This window comes from Cetorhinus maximus, chromosome 1 (genome assembly GCF_964194155.1).
Source record: "Cetorhinus maximus chromosome 1, sCetMax3.hap1.1, whole genome shotgun sequence".
In the NCBI taxonomy this organism is placed as follows: Eukaryota; Metazoa; Chordata; class Chondrichthyes; order Lamniformes; family Cetorhinidae; genus Cetorhinus; species Cetorhinus maximus.
This window is the reverse complement of record NC_135879.1, coordinates 191113412-191126517: the sequence shown is the minus strand read 5'-3', so window position 1 is coordinate 191126517 and position 13106 is coordinate 191113412. Positions and strand designations below refer to the sequence as shown.

The 13106-nt window shown below is 44.6% G+C and overlaps 1 protein-coding gene across 2 annotated transcripts in view; it reads left to right on the top strand.

Moving 5' to 3' along the window:
- tpgs2 (tubulin polyglutamylase complex subunit 2) overlaps positions 1-13106 on the top strand; it is a 51211-nt gene that overhangs the window by 31549 nt on the left and 6556 nt on the right. For both annotated transcript variants that reach the window (XM_078551329.1, XM_078551337.1), the window contains 2 exons: positions 4452-4583; positions 6708-6821. In XM_078551329.1, coding sequence (XP_078407455.1) covers positions 4452-4583; positions 6708-6821 — 246 coding nt within the window. The remainder of the gene's footprint in view (positions 1-4451; positions 4584-6707; positions 6822-13106) is intronic.

The following is a 13106-nucleotide window of genomic DNA, read 5'->3' as shown; positions in this document are numbered from 1 at the left end:
GGCACGGTTCAGATGTAGACATTCCCAACAGTACAGATCCCACTTTCCCCAGTACTGGTGCCAGTGCCCCACAAACCAGAGCCCATTTCTCCCACACCAGTCTTTGAGCCATGCATTCATCTCCCTAATCTTATTTGTCCTATGCCAATTTGCACGTGGCTCAGGTAATAATCCAGAGATTATGACCTTTGAGGTTCTGCTTCTTAATTTGGTGGCAAGCTCCTCATACTGATTACACAGATCATCCTTCTTTGTCCTGCCTATGTTGAATCATTCATGTCATTGCTACTTGTTGATTCTTAATGTTGGAAATGTGGCTGCTGAATGTGTCTACCTAACCGCTGTGACTACATTTTAATATTAATCATTGGCTGCAAAATGATTTGGAATATTCCGGTGACATGAAAAACCATGGGCAGAATTTTATGGCTGATGTGCGGGTTGCGGAGCCCGCACGTCAGCGCTTAAAATGTCGCACGCTGATGTCAGGCGAGCGTCCCGACATCAGAGTGCGGCATCACAATATTTAGGTGGGCGGACGTGCTATGAATCGGGACGCGCGCCCGCCATTAATTAAAGGCCTTGTTAAGGCCCTTAACTCAGCAATTGAAGCCAATTTTGAGGAGCCCGTGCGATCTTCTCCTCGGCGCACGGGCCCAACAGACAGCTGGGTAACTGATTTTTTAACAAACCTCATCCACAGGCGGGATATGTGTTTTCTGAAGTATTTAATGCAGAAAGTGTTTTAAACTTGCCTGTGTGATTGTTAGCAATTCGGATCGATTTCCAATAGCTTTCCCTGTACTTTGAAGCTTCAGCTCAGCAGTCTGCAGACAGTAATCTTTATCGGGCCTGCAGCTTTCCGGAGGCCTCCATTTAGCCCGGGTATGGGTTCTGACATCTCCACTGGATGCAGCTCCTCTGAGTAGGAAGGGAGGGATAGATTAAGGAGGAGGCCGGGAGTGGACTTTCAGCCTCCAGGGGAGCCACCTTTGGGAGGACAGGTGCAGGCACAAGGGGCGCAGGGCCAAGAGGTTGTCCAAGATGGAAGGGGCCACATAAGACGCCACTATCCTGCTGCCACGGTATACAGGTGACGAAGCAGTTACCTCACTATGACTCGGGTGCAGTGCCGAAGGAGGCTCCGTCTGTCAAGGGAGACAGTCAACTATATCTGTCAGATGATTGGCCCTGAGATCTCCCCTAACTGTGTGGGTGGACACCCCATGCCAGCGGCTCTGAAGGTCACAGTTGCCCTCCACTTCTATGCATCTGGCACCTTCTAGGGCTCAGTGGGTGATCTGTGCGGTGTCTCCCAATCAGCTGTCCACACTTGTGTCAAGCAGGTTACAGACGCTCTGTTCAGACGGGCATTGACCTTCATCCACTTCCGCTGCGACCAGGCAAATCAGATACGGCGATCCAGAGGCTTCGCGGCCATTGCTGGCTTCCCCCGCAGCCAGGGTGCTATAGACTGCACACATGTGGCCATCAAGGCACCAGCAGGTGAGCCCAGTGCCTTCGTCTACAGGAAGGGCTTCCACTCCATGAACGTGCAGATAGTGTGTGATCATAGGATGCAGATTCTACAAGTTTATGCAAGGTACCCAGGCAGCTCCCATGATGCCTACATCCATGAGGTTGGCAGATGAGGTGCTGAGGACCTTTTGGACAGAGTAATGTGGGACCCACTGGCTGAAACGGTGGTGGAGGTACAAACCCTCCTAAGATGCAATAAGTCTTTGGATGTGCAGCAGCGATGCCATGGCATGTTAGGCCATGGGGATAGTGGTCACAAATGGGATAAGGTGACTTTGGAAGGTACTAAAGACGCGCATCCTCAAGGGGCCGAGGGACCTTTGTGTATGACCCACACGTCTGACTGTATCAGTCTGTGAATGAGCAGTGTTGCTGCGTTAACGATTGCAGCAATCATCAGTGCTTTGGATGGTGGGGAGACAGAGTGGATGGGACTGTGGCCCTCAAATACCTGGCCACTGCACCCCAGCCTCGCCGACACCTGCCAACCTGGCGGCCTGCCTCCTCCACAGCTCCATGGCCTGCTCCTCGTACGTGGTGAGGTGCTGCAGCACGGCGTGCCCACCCCCAGTCCACTGCCGCTCCCGCATATTGCTCTCAGCTTTTGCCTGCAGAACATAGAAGAGCATATATTGGGGCTGTTCGCTCATGTACTCCGCACGCCGCACCCCAACCACAGTGGCCCATCTGAGGCCTCCAGCGGCTCCTGTCCACACTACTGGTGATCAGTCCCCAGAAGATAGTACGGCTGCTCCCAACCCCCTCCCCCAACGGACACTTTGGACACATTCAGCGTCCATCACTTTGAATAACACACGGGTCTTAGCGCCCATGCCAAGGAGGCGCAACTAGGTGCGGCGCCAAGGCCAGCAGATGGCTCTTGGCCACGACACCTTGAGGCTCCCCTTCCACCATCTCATCACCATCAATAAGACATGTGTTGGAGTTCTGAGTATGTGTCTAGCTGCCTCCCCTGCAGGTTTCCCCCACACTACTCAAATGCGACAAACACCAGCATATGCTGCAGGGAGAACCCATCTTCTCCTTAATCACTAAGGCTAATGTAAGCATGGTCACTATCTATTTGCCCACCCAGCATGCACCAAATGCCCAATGCAGTAACGACACTAAGATGTCGGGGGTGGGGGGGGCCTCGAAGGCTAAGGCTACCTGCTGGGTAAAATGGCCAAGGCCGACATGGTACGCACCCTCCCAGAGCGCAACAAATCATTGAAGCGCTTGTGGCACTGCGTTCCGGTGCACCGCACAGCATCTTGAGAGCTAACAGCCTCCGCCACCTCCTGCCACACCTGTCTGGTGACATGGGGGGCCCCCCTCCTCCCATCCTCCGGAAACAAGACATCCTGATGGTTGGACACCTCTTTGAGGAGGACAGCAAGGCAGGCATCTGAGAACCAAGGGGCACAGTGACGCCCCCCCTGCCCCCCACTGGTCTACCCTGCAGCCTTCCACCCTCCTCCTCCTCTGCCCTCCCCTCTTGTGCTGCCCGATGACTGGCCACGGTGAACAGCCTAAAGGAGGCTGCCAGGCTGCTATTAATACAGACTGCTGGTTCCCCATTGGAACCGGCGGTCTGAACACGCCCGCCGCCGATTTAATTTTCCCGATGAACACGGGCATCAGAACCCCGCTGGGCGGGCCTTAATTGGCTCGCCTGCGCAAAATGGCGGCGCGGCCCGATTTGGCGGTGGGGATCGGCTGCCCGGCCACCACAAGTCGGTCAGGCCCGCCCGCCCGACAAACGCAAAATTCAGCCCCATGTATAAACTTCTATATTTGGGTTTGATCAGTAGATTTTTTTTACTCAAAGTACTGCATGATTTAGATTTTCAGAAGATTATCTAAGTAAGAGGGAGAAAAATAACCATTTGTGCTCTCCATTTAAAAAAAAATTAACATAAAGGTCCAATCAGTAAGAGACCTCATTTTGTTTAAGAGCAATTTATTATTCTTTCTGAACAATGGTTAAACTGACTTTTACCTCTGTTTACAGCATGCCACAATCTTAATTGTAAATCCAAAAATGATGGCTGTAATACAACTTGATCCATTGGTATTATTGCTTGTTGAAGGACACACTATAGGAAGTAAACAGCAATCAGTAGCCTTGGTTAACCTAATGACAGCAAAACCTAAGATTGAATCGCAATTTTGCAACTTTTTGTATGTAAAGAATAATTATTAAAAGAACTTAGTTGTTTCATTTTTCTGTGGAGTGCAAGTAATAAGATTATAAAGCTGGTGCAGTGCAGTATCTCAAATCCGGCTGTCCAAAAACCAGAGTTGTCCAAAAGTTGGACATTTTTAGAATGTGCCATGCATCAATTTTAATCGAGTAAAATAAGAATAATTAACTTACCTGGACAAAAACAGAAAATGCTGGGAAAAACAGCATCTATGGAAAGAAAAAAACAGAGTTAATGTTTTGAGTCCGTATGCCTCTTCTTCAGAGTTTTCAGTTCTTCTTTAGCTCTGAAGAAGAGTCATACGGACACGAAACATTAACTCTGTTGTTTTCTCTCCACAGATGCTGAAAAACCTGCAGAGTTTTTCCAGCATTTTCTGTTTTTGTTTCAGATTTCCAGCATCCGCGGTATTTTGCTTTTAGCTTACCTGGACAATTCGGCTAGGTGCTGCATTGTCGTGGTGTGGCGCCTGACTAGTTATCCCCTTTGCCACTTGCACATCGGTCTATTCCCGCTCCCTAAGCGACCCTTGACTCCACCCAACCCGGTTTCTCCCAAACTGCCCAACCCAAAGTCCGGCATGGCCTCAATCCCGAGGTTGCCAGTTTTGAGACACTGCACCCCTATTGTTGTAGGATATGAAGGTGTGTTACACCGTGTGATTTATAAAAAAAGTGATGTGACAAAATGGTATTTCTTCCTTAGGCAATAACATGCAGTTGGGTACAATGGTCATCAACAGCATTTCAACGCTTTGTCGACTGGGCACTTCATCCATTTACAGCCTGCCTAATGCACCAACTCTGGATGACCTAGAAAATGATACGGATGATGAAGGTATTATTTTGAAAAGTAGTCCTCCAATAAATCAAATAGTGTTCATTTGAAATTTGAATCTCCAGGTTTAAATACCTGCAGTACAGCACAACAATAAGATCTGTTTAGAAACCATTTTGATCTAAAGTAGCTGGCCAGTAATATGTTTCCCATGACCTCATGGCTCAAGAGCAGCTATCAAGCCAGTATAAAGACATGATGGCTTTTGTATCTCTCCTTCCTCCACATCGTAGCTATGTGCCCACACTTTTATTTCCCCTGATGCTACACAGGATTCCTGTACAGGCCATGCAAGCAACCTGTTCCTGAACCTTTACAAAATGCTGCTTTGTGACCATCCCCTGAAAGTTGCTTAGGATACATAAATTGATCCATATCCCTTTTTTCCCTCCCTTTGAGAAATTAATTGCATCCCAATTTTTCTCCAAATGAAATCAGAAATTTCCTTTTCTTGTGTTGAGTGGAAAGTCCCACATCCTTCCACTTTGTCTTAATGGATTTATTAGTTTCTTGATATAATGTTATTTACACAGGCCCAGAAAAAAGCAGTATTGTACATAAAACCGCATCTGAGAAACAGTGCAACCTGTACATTCGTATCAACTGTGTGGTTCAGAACGGTCAGAAACATTAATCCATCAGCTGTTACTAATATAACATAAAAACGAGGGGCAAGGAAGAATAAACAATGGCAGATTTGATGGTCGTATCAGTTACATGGTACAACTCCATGCACAGTTCTAAGTAATGCCATTACATGAGAAAGTGATAAACAGAGGCAACCCCAAGAACTATATCTTCCGAGGGAAACCGTTTAATTAGATCCATGTTCAGTTTCTTTCATAATAGTGGAGTGATTTAGGAAATGGTACAGTATAACCTTATCCCACTCCTGTCAGTTCCTTGTCCTCAGCAGTCGTCAGGATTTAAAACTAAAACCGCGATCTCTACAGCTAACAGCATGTCATTGATGGTGTATTTCTCCTGCATATGAAACTTGCTTGTGATTTTTCCCACTGGGATGGCATCCAATTTCTGAGCGAGAAAAATGAGTTAACCAATTTCTTTTAAACAGGTTAATGCCTTTACTTAAAATAGTAGACAGGAATGTTATACAAAATATATTAGACTTTCATTTCTAACATTGCCAGCGGTAATTTTTACTCTTGTGATAAACCAGACAGGTCATATTTAAAGTTTAATTTGTTGCAGGGTATTCAAAAAAGGTACATGGAAGATGGTAGTCAGTGGAGACCAGTTATGAGAATAGATCAAAAGTAAGATTGGAGATAAACAAACAACCTGGGAGATTGGTCAAATAATAGTAACATAGAAACTAGGAGCAGGAGTAGGCCATTCAGCTCTTCAAGCCTGCTCCGCCATTCATTATGATCATGGCTGATCATCCAACTCAATAGCCTGCTCCTGCTTTCTCCCCATACCCTTTGATCCCTTTCACCCCAAGAGCTAAGTCTAACTCCTTCTTGAAAACATACAATGTCTCAACTACTTTCTGTGGTAACGAATTCTACAGGCTCACCACTCTTTGGGTGAAGAAATCTCTCCTCATCTCAGTCCTAAATGGTCTACCCCATATCCTCAGACTGTGACCCCTGGTTCTGGACTCCCCCACCATCGGGAACATCCTTTCTGCATCTACCCTGTCTAGTCCTGTTAGAATTTTATAGGTTTCTATGAGATCCCCCCCCATTCTTCTGAACTCCAGCGAATATAATCCTAATCGACTCAATCTCTACTCATATGTCAGTCCCGCCATCCCAGGAATCAGTCGGATAAACCTTCGCTGCACTTCCTCTATAGCAAGTACATCCTTCCTCAGATAAGGAGACCAAAACTGCACACAATATTCCAGGTGTGATCTCACCAAGGCCCTGTACAATTGCAACAAGACATCCCTTCATTGATATTGGCTGATTGGCAAATTGTTAAAGGTCACTCTTTTTTATCCTTTTGTGAGAAATTATATCGGAACTTTCTTACTGACTCCCAATAACTAAGCTATATTTGCAATTAATAGGCATTGGTTATGTGGAACTGTAGTTCGAATAAGATGAAATATGGTATTTGATGGGCTTTACTCTATTATTAGAGTTTTTTTTTAAGGTAAAGAAGAACCTTTGGAGAAGCCCCATTTTAATTCACAGTGTCGAATATTTGAGCTGGATTGTTGCAACGGCAATGGGAAAGTCTGCCTGGTTTACAAAAACATCCAATCAGGTATTTTTTTCAAATCTAATAATCTAAAGGATGGTGTTGTAAACAAGTATAGTTGCTGTTAAATAATCATTACGTTAGCAATAAAACACTTAAACAGGAGGCAAGGATCATTTCAGTAGTCCCTCTTCAGTCTCTGAATAAATTACTCAGCATTAGGGCTCTCTGCTGGTTTTTGTTCTTTTGATATTTGAAGTAGATGCAATACTGGTGACATTAAAATCCGTGTCCTCTCCTATCATCTGTCAGCTGTGGTGCTGTACTACAGCTCTTGCCTGGGTCAAAAGGTTTCAGGTTCAAGTCCCACTCCAGAGACTAGAGCACAGAATCTAGGCTGACACTGTAGTGCAATACTTAAGGAGTTCTACACTATTTGACCTGCTCTCTTTGAGATGATACGGCAAACCAAGGCCCCATTTACTCCTCATGGCATTCTTTCAAAGAAGAGCAGGCAAGATTCTCCTCCACCCCAGTGTCCAAGCCAACATTTATCTCTCAACCAAATCACATCTGGTCGTTTCACATTGTTGGTTGTTAGACCTTGCTAAGCTTCTGCATTTCCCAAATTATAACAGTGACTACACTTCAAAACTATGTTGGAGGCTGCAAACTCCTCTGGGATTTTCTGCGATCGTGAAAGATGCTGTATATATGCAAGTTTTCTTTCTGATTTTTTACTAAGACTTTTCCATTGAAAATAGTCAGTTGGGAACTTGACGGAAATATTGTCATTTTTATCTCACATTGGAAATCAGTATTTCTGCAAAATAAAACTTATTTTGTATACATGCATATGGTTGAGTGGAGTACAAAAAATCAGGTGATGCAGCGTTTAGGCTCAGTGGGAGTGACTGGGCCAATAAACACGAATCATTTATTTATTTACTTTATTGCATGTTGTCTTAATTTATCTTAGCTGTTTAAGTACATTAGATGTTTAAATTTGTGCATTTGATGCCTTGTTTGAGCTGGTGATAGGTTAATTAATTGATTAAATAAGTGATGTGATTAACTGTTCTTTGGCTGTTTTTTCTTAGTGTTAGATTATTGCATAAAATAAGATGATATACGCATAAGATCACTAGTGAATGATTTGTTTTAATCAATAGAACTCAAGAGTGCATAATTCAGTCTTAGATGGGGTGCAATCTTGAGGTGCAGTTGGCCTAAAATTACACTTGAGGAATTAAATCACTATCTTTTTTTAAAAAAAGGTATGTGGTACCTACCCAATGTGGAACGTCTTGGATGACCACGTGCAAGGTATATTTTCAACTGCTGGTGTTCAAACTCAACATTTCTGAACTTGAGCAGCTGTTGTGCTCAGTTACATAGGCAAAGGAGAAGGGTTCTGAAATACATTTCCCAGGATGGTCACCCCAAAGACCAAGGTAGCAAGGAAGGAATGATGAAAAGGAGGAGATGGCAGTGAAAGTAAGTTGGTCAGACAGAGACAGGTTTGAGTTCCATGTGCATAAATGCACAAAGTATTATGGTGAATTGGTGAATTACAGGCACAAATTACTATGGGGGTGGGGGCAGGAGTGGAGGGGGGTGGGGGCAGGAGTGGAGAGGTGCCAGTTAGTGGAAAGGAGACTGAGGAAAAGATAGACTAATTAGAAGAAAATGCAGGGTCATAGTGAGTAACATTAATTGTCCTGAAGATAGACTAGGATAAAAGTAATGGAAATGGCTGCCCAGGACCAGTTACTTGATCATTTTGTTTTGATTGAGCAAAGAAAAAGGCAATGCTGGATCTAGTCCTAACCTAAGGATAAGAAACTAGTGAGAAGCAACCATAGCATAATAGTCAAAGGTGAAAGCACTTGAATCGAAAGAAGCCAATTTCTGTGAGATAGGTAGAAAACTAGACCAGATGAATTGCGAAGAAAAATTGACAGATAAGGCATTGCACAAATAAGGAGAAGTGTTCAGACAGGAGATGGTTAGGGAACCACCATAAGAATAATCCAAGGCTGAAAATATTTGGATAAATAGAAAAGTCAGTTAAAATAAGATCATGAGGCAAATGTCTAATCTCAAGGTAATCTTATGTATGTTATGCACTGTTGAAAGATCCTTTATCAATATTTCTGTGGAAGTTTGTTCAAATTTCCACATTTGCTAAAACACTACGAAGTGATCTTGTAATAGAAGTTCTAACGTGATTGAATGATGTGGTTCTGTAATATCCACCCTTTTTATTTCCTTTCAGACTGCTCATGCATCATTTTAGCGCACACAAACCCACTTGGCCAATTTGTACCTGTTCCCATCCAGGTGTTATTAATCAATTAATACACATTTTAACAACAGTTTTAAATGGATTTTTCTGCTCATTCCCATCTAGTCCACCAAGTCAATTTTATTTTGAATCTGCTGCCATGTCAGCACCACTGCCATGATTGAAGTGTTAATGTTGCTTTGTTTATTAAAAAAACGTTGAGTTTTCCAGCTGTATTTGCTTCAGTTTGAAAGGGTAATAACTAATTTCTTGTACCTGTGAAACTGAAATCCTAATTGCATACACCAATGAAGCAAAGAGCACGAGGCCGACAGACAGATAGATGGTAAGAAAGGCCAGCGGTGATCCTGAAAATACGTGGGCTACAATTCCAACAGTTACGCCAGAACTGTGCTCAATAGTGTGCTGTGGCACTGACCTCAGTATTTGTATTTGCAGGATCAAGTGAGAGGGTATCTTAATTACAGGGGCTGTCTGTCACCTACACCCCTACAAGTGCATTTTATGCACCCAACTGTCTGTGTTATTGGAAACCCAAGTGCCTGCATACCTTTAGGGTGCAGGGGTGCCCTTTCTTCAGGAAACCTTGCAGTCCCACCTCAGATTCTGTGCAAGATGAGCTTTTTTTTTAAATAGTTAGTTTGTTTGCTTCAGCTGTCCTTAGTCCAGCCCAATTCCTGCTCAGAATACATTTTTAAATTGTCACATTAAAGCTAGTCCATATGGAAGAAATTAATAGACCAGGTAACTATAGAACAGTCAGTCCAATGTTGATAGTAGGTAAGTAAGCGTCTAGAGATCATAATATGGGATAAAGTTAATGCCTGGAGAAGCATCTTAATAAGAACAACCAGCATGGATTTATAAAGGCAAATTAATTCTTTGAGGAAATACTGAAGAATATTGATGGAGTAAATGCAGTGTACGTTGTGTATATGAATTTTCAAAAGGCATTTGATAAGATGCCATGGAGAAGACTTGTTGCTCAGATAAATAGATAGTATTAAAGGGGGCAGTTGGTTGAAAGACAGAAAACAGAGGAGTAGTTAATGGATGCTTTTAAGACTGGGGGCTAGTATTGGGGCCACTGCTTTTCTCAATATTAATATTAATAAGATAAGATAAGTTAATAAAGTACAAAACTTATAGGCACAGATCCTCCGGTCTCTGGATAGCCAGAGACCAGACTTATCCAAGAAGATGCGCTACAGAACCCCTCGGAGGTCCCAAAGCACTCATTCTGTGGTAATTGCGAAGGAAGTTTGAACATCTGATGGGCAATTCCCCTGCTTCCCGGGACCCTCCAAAAAAGTCTCCAATTCTGAATTAGAGTCGGAGACTTCGGACAGTTGCGGCTTACTTACCAGGGTACAGCAAGTCCCCGCTTTGAGTTATTTCAATTTAACGTCATTTACTCTTTAGGACCCTTTTTCCCATTTGCATCGCCATTTTTGATTTTACATCGTCTGCATTCTGCTCCCCACCACACACACACCCCCCCCCCCCCCCCCCCCTCCGCAATCCCCAGGCAGCATTCTGGGTCAGCCGCCACCATGTTCTGATGCCAGAGCTGCCAACACAGACACCAGAGGTGTAGGCTGCAGGAAGAGAGCGAGGCCTGAGATCCAGGAGCAGAAGCGGAGCACAAGGCAGCAACAGGAAGCTGAAAGCCACCAATTGGATGATAAACTGTGAATAACCCGGGGGAGGGGGTCGAAGGGAGGGAGTGCGGCACATGCCCCCAGCATCCCCAACCTGGCTTCTTCCATGGGGAAGGGAGAGAGAGAGAGAGAGACGGCTTGGCAGAAAGTGGGGGAGAGAGTGGGAGAGGAGACAGAGAGAGCAAGAGTGGGAGAGGCACGCTAGGCGCGAGTAGGTGACAAAGAGAGAGAGACAGAGTGGAACAGGAGAGAGAAGCCTGGATCAGAAGTCCTGGCCAGAAATGAGAAGCTCCGGTTTGGCGGAGGACAGTAGGAGTGGAGTGGCAATCTGATGGTGATTGCCACTCCTCGGAAGATTCAGGCTATACATATTATTGACTGGCCCAAGTTACAATTTTGAGTATCGTTTTGGGAATCTTACTTCAGAAAGGATTTCAAGGCCATAGAGAGGATGCTGAAACAATCTGAAAAGTTGAAACCATGGCTGACTGGCTTTCGATACAAGAGATGAAAGAAAATGGTAAATCGAACAAAATTATTTCCATTATTCAATGAACTGGTACTTGGACGGGCGGGGGGGGGGGTGTGCAGGCCCAGCATGTCCGCGTGTAAAATGACGCGCGGTGACGTTGGGCGAGCATCCCGATGTCACCACGCGCCATCGCGATATTTTGCTGGGCGGGCGCGCAGTGAAGTTCGATGCACGCCCGCTATTAATTAACGGATTAGTTAAGGCCCTTAATTCGTCAGTTGGCGGCGATTTTTAGGCGCCCGTGCGATCTTCAGGTCAGCACACGGGCAAGCGGGTTTTCTATGAACCTCATCCACGGGCGGGATAAGAAGGCTCAGTGGGGTCGTCAATCTGCTTTATGGAGTATTTATTGGAGAAAGTATTTCAAACTTGCCTGTTTGATCTGCGGCTAAGGCTATCTGCTGGGTTAAATACCCAATACCAACATGGTACTCACCCTTCCAGAGTGCAACAAATCATTGAAGCGCTTATGGCACTGGATCCAGGTGCGCCGCACCACATCACGGGAGCTCACCACCTCTGCCACCTCCTCCCAGGCTTGTTTAGTGATGTGGGGGGGCCGATTCCTCCCATCCTGGGGTACCAACACCTCCCGCCGTGCTGCCGCCACCTCGAGGAGGGCAGCAAGGCATTCACCTGAAAAAGTGGCCTACCATGGAGCCTGCCCTGCTCCTGTGGCTGACCTTGCAGCCTGGCCTGCCCCTCTGCCCTTCCCTCCAGCCTGGCCTGCTCAGCCGACCGCCTGTGGTGCACCCTCAAATTGGCCATCGTCACCAGCCTACAGGCGGCTGCCGGGCCTTCTTTTAAACAGACTGCCGGGTCACCATTGGACCCGGCAGTCTGTGCACGCCCACCACCGCTCACACACTCCCACTATCCACGGGAGTTGACAAATATGCTGGATGGGCCTTAATTGGCCCGCCCATGTAAAATGGCAGCGCGAACCCGATCGTGGGTGCCGATCGGGCCCGTGCCCACCCCCCCCCCCCACCACCAAAATGGAAAACCCTGCCCATTGTGTTTGAGTTTAATGAGATGATATATACTTAAGGTGCCCCTTTTTTTGTTGTATAAAAAGCTCAACGGAAGCTTCTGTAGACATATTTCTTTTAAAGAGTATCAGCTTCAAGATTGCAATTGATATAAAGAATAACAACCAGATAATTATTGTTCCGAAGCTCACATTAATATTAATAGTTGTAGTTACAATTCCCAAAATAGCTTTATCTATCAATGTTTTATCATTTTCTAATAACATTGTGATATTCCGCTCAAATCTAATATATATATATATTAGTACAGGTCCATCCTAACATTTGTTCATCTGATAAGTTAAATAGTGTATTTGTAAAATTATTTTCAAGGCACTGTTATACCAACCAAACGTTAATCAGTCTTAATTTCATTGAAGGAGAGGGGAGGCTTCAATACACAATGATTAAATGCCAACAACATTCTTTTGCAGTTATTAAGGTGATAATTGATTTAAGTAGTGAAATTAGCTGGTAGGCTATGGTCATGCACAGTAAATGTAGATTAAAGTGAATTGCAGTCTCTCTGATGAAAAATTAATTCCCTTTGGTGTATCAATGTTTAATTACCCAAATGATTAACTTTACTAATTCTTGCTTTGTCAGTTTTACACTAATTATCCAGACCTCCAACAAGTGGAATAACTATGCCAGTATATCTAGTTCATATTTGTGCCTATATTAAAATAATTGATGACTCATGGATATTTGTTGATGCCTCAAGACTTTTGTATAAAGTATTACAACCAACAATGTCATTAATTTTAAGATTAGAAACTTGAAGAACTTGCATTTATACAGTGCCTCAATCAAATCTTT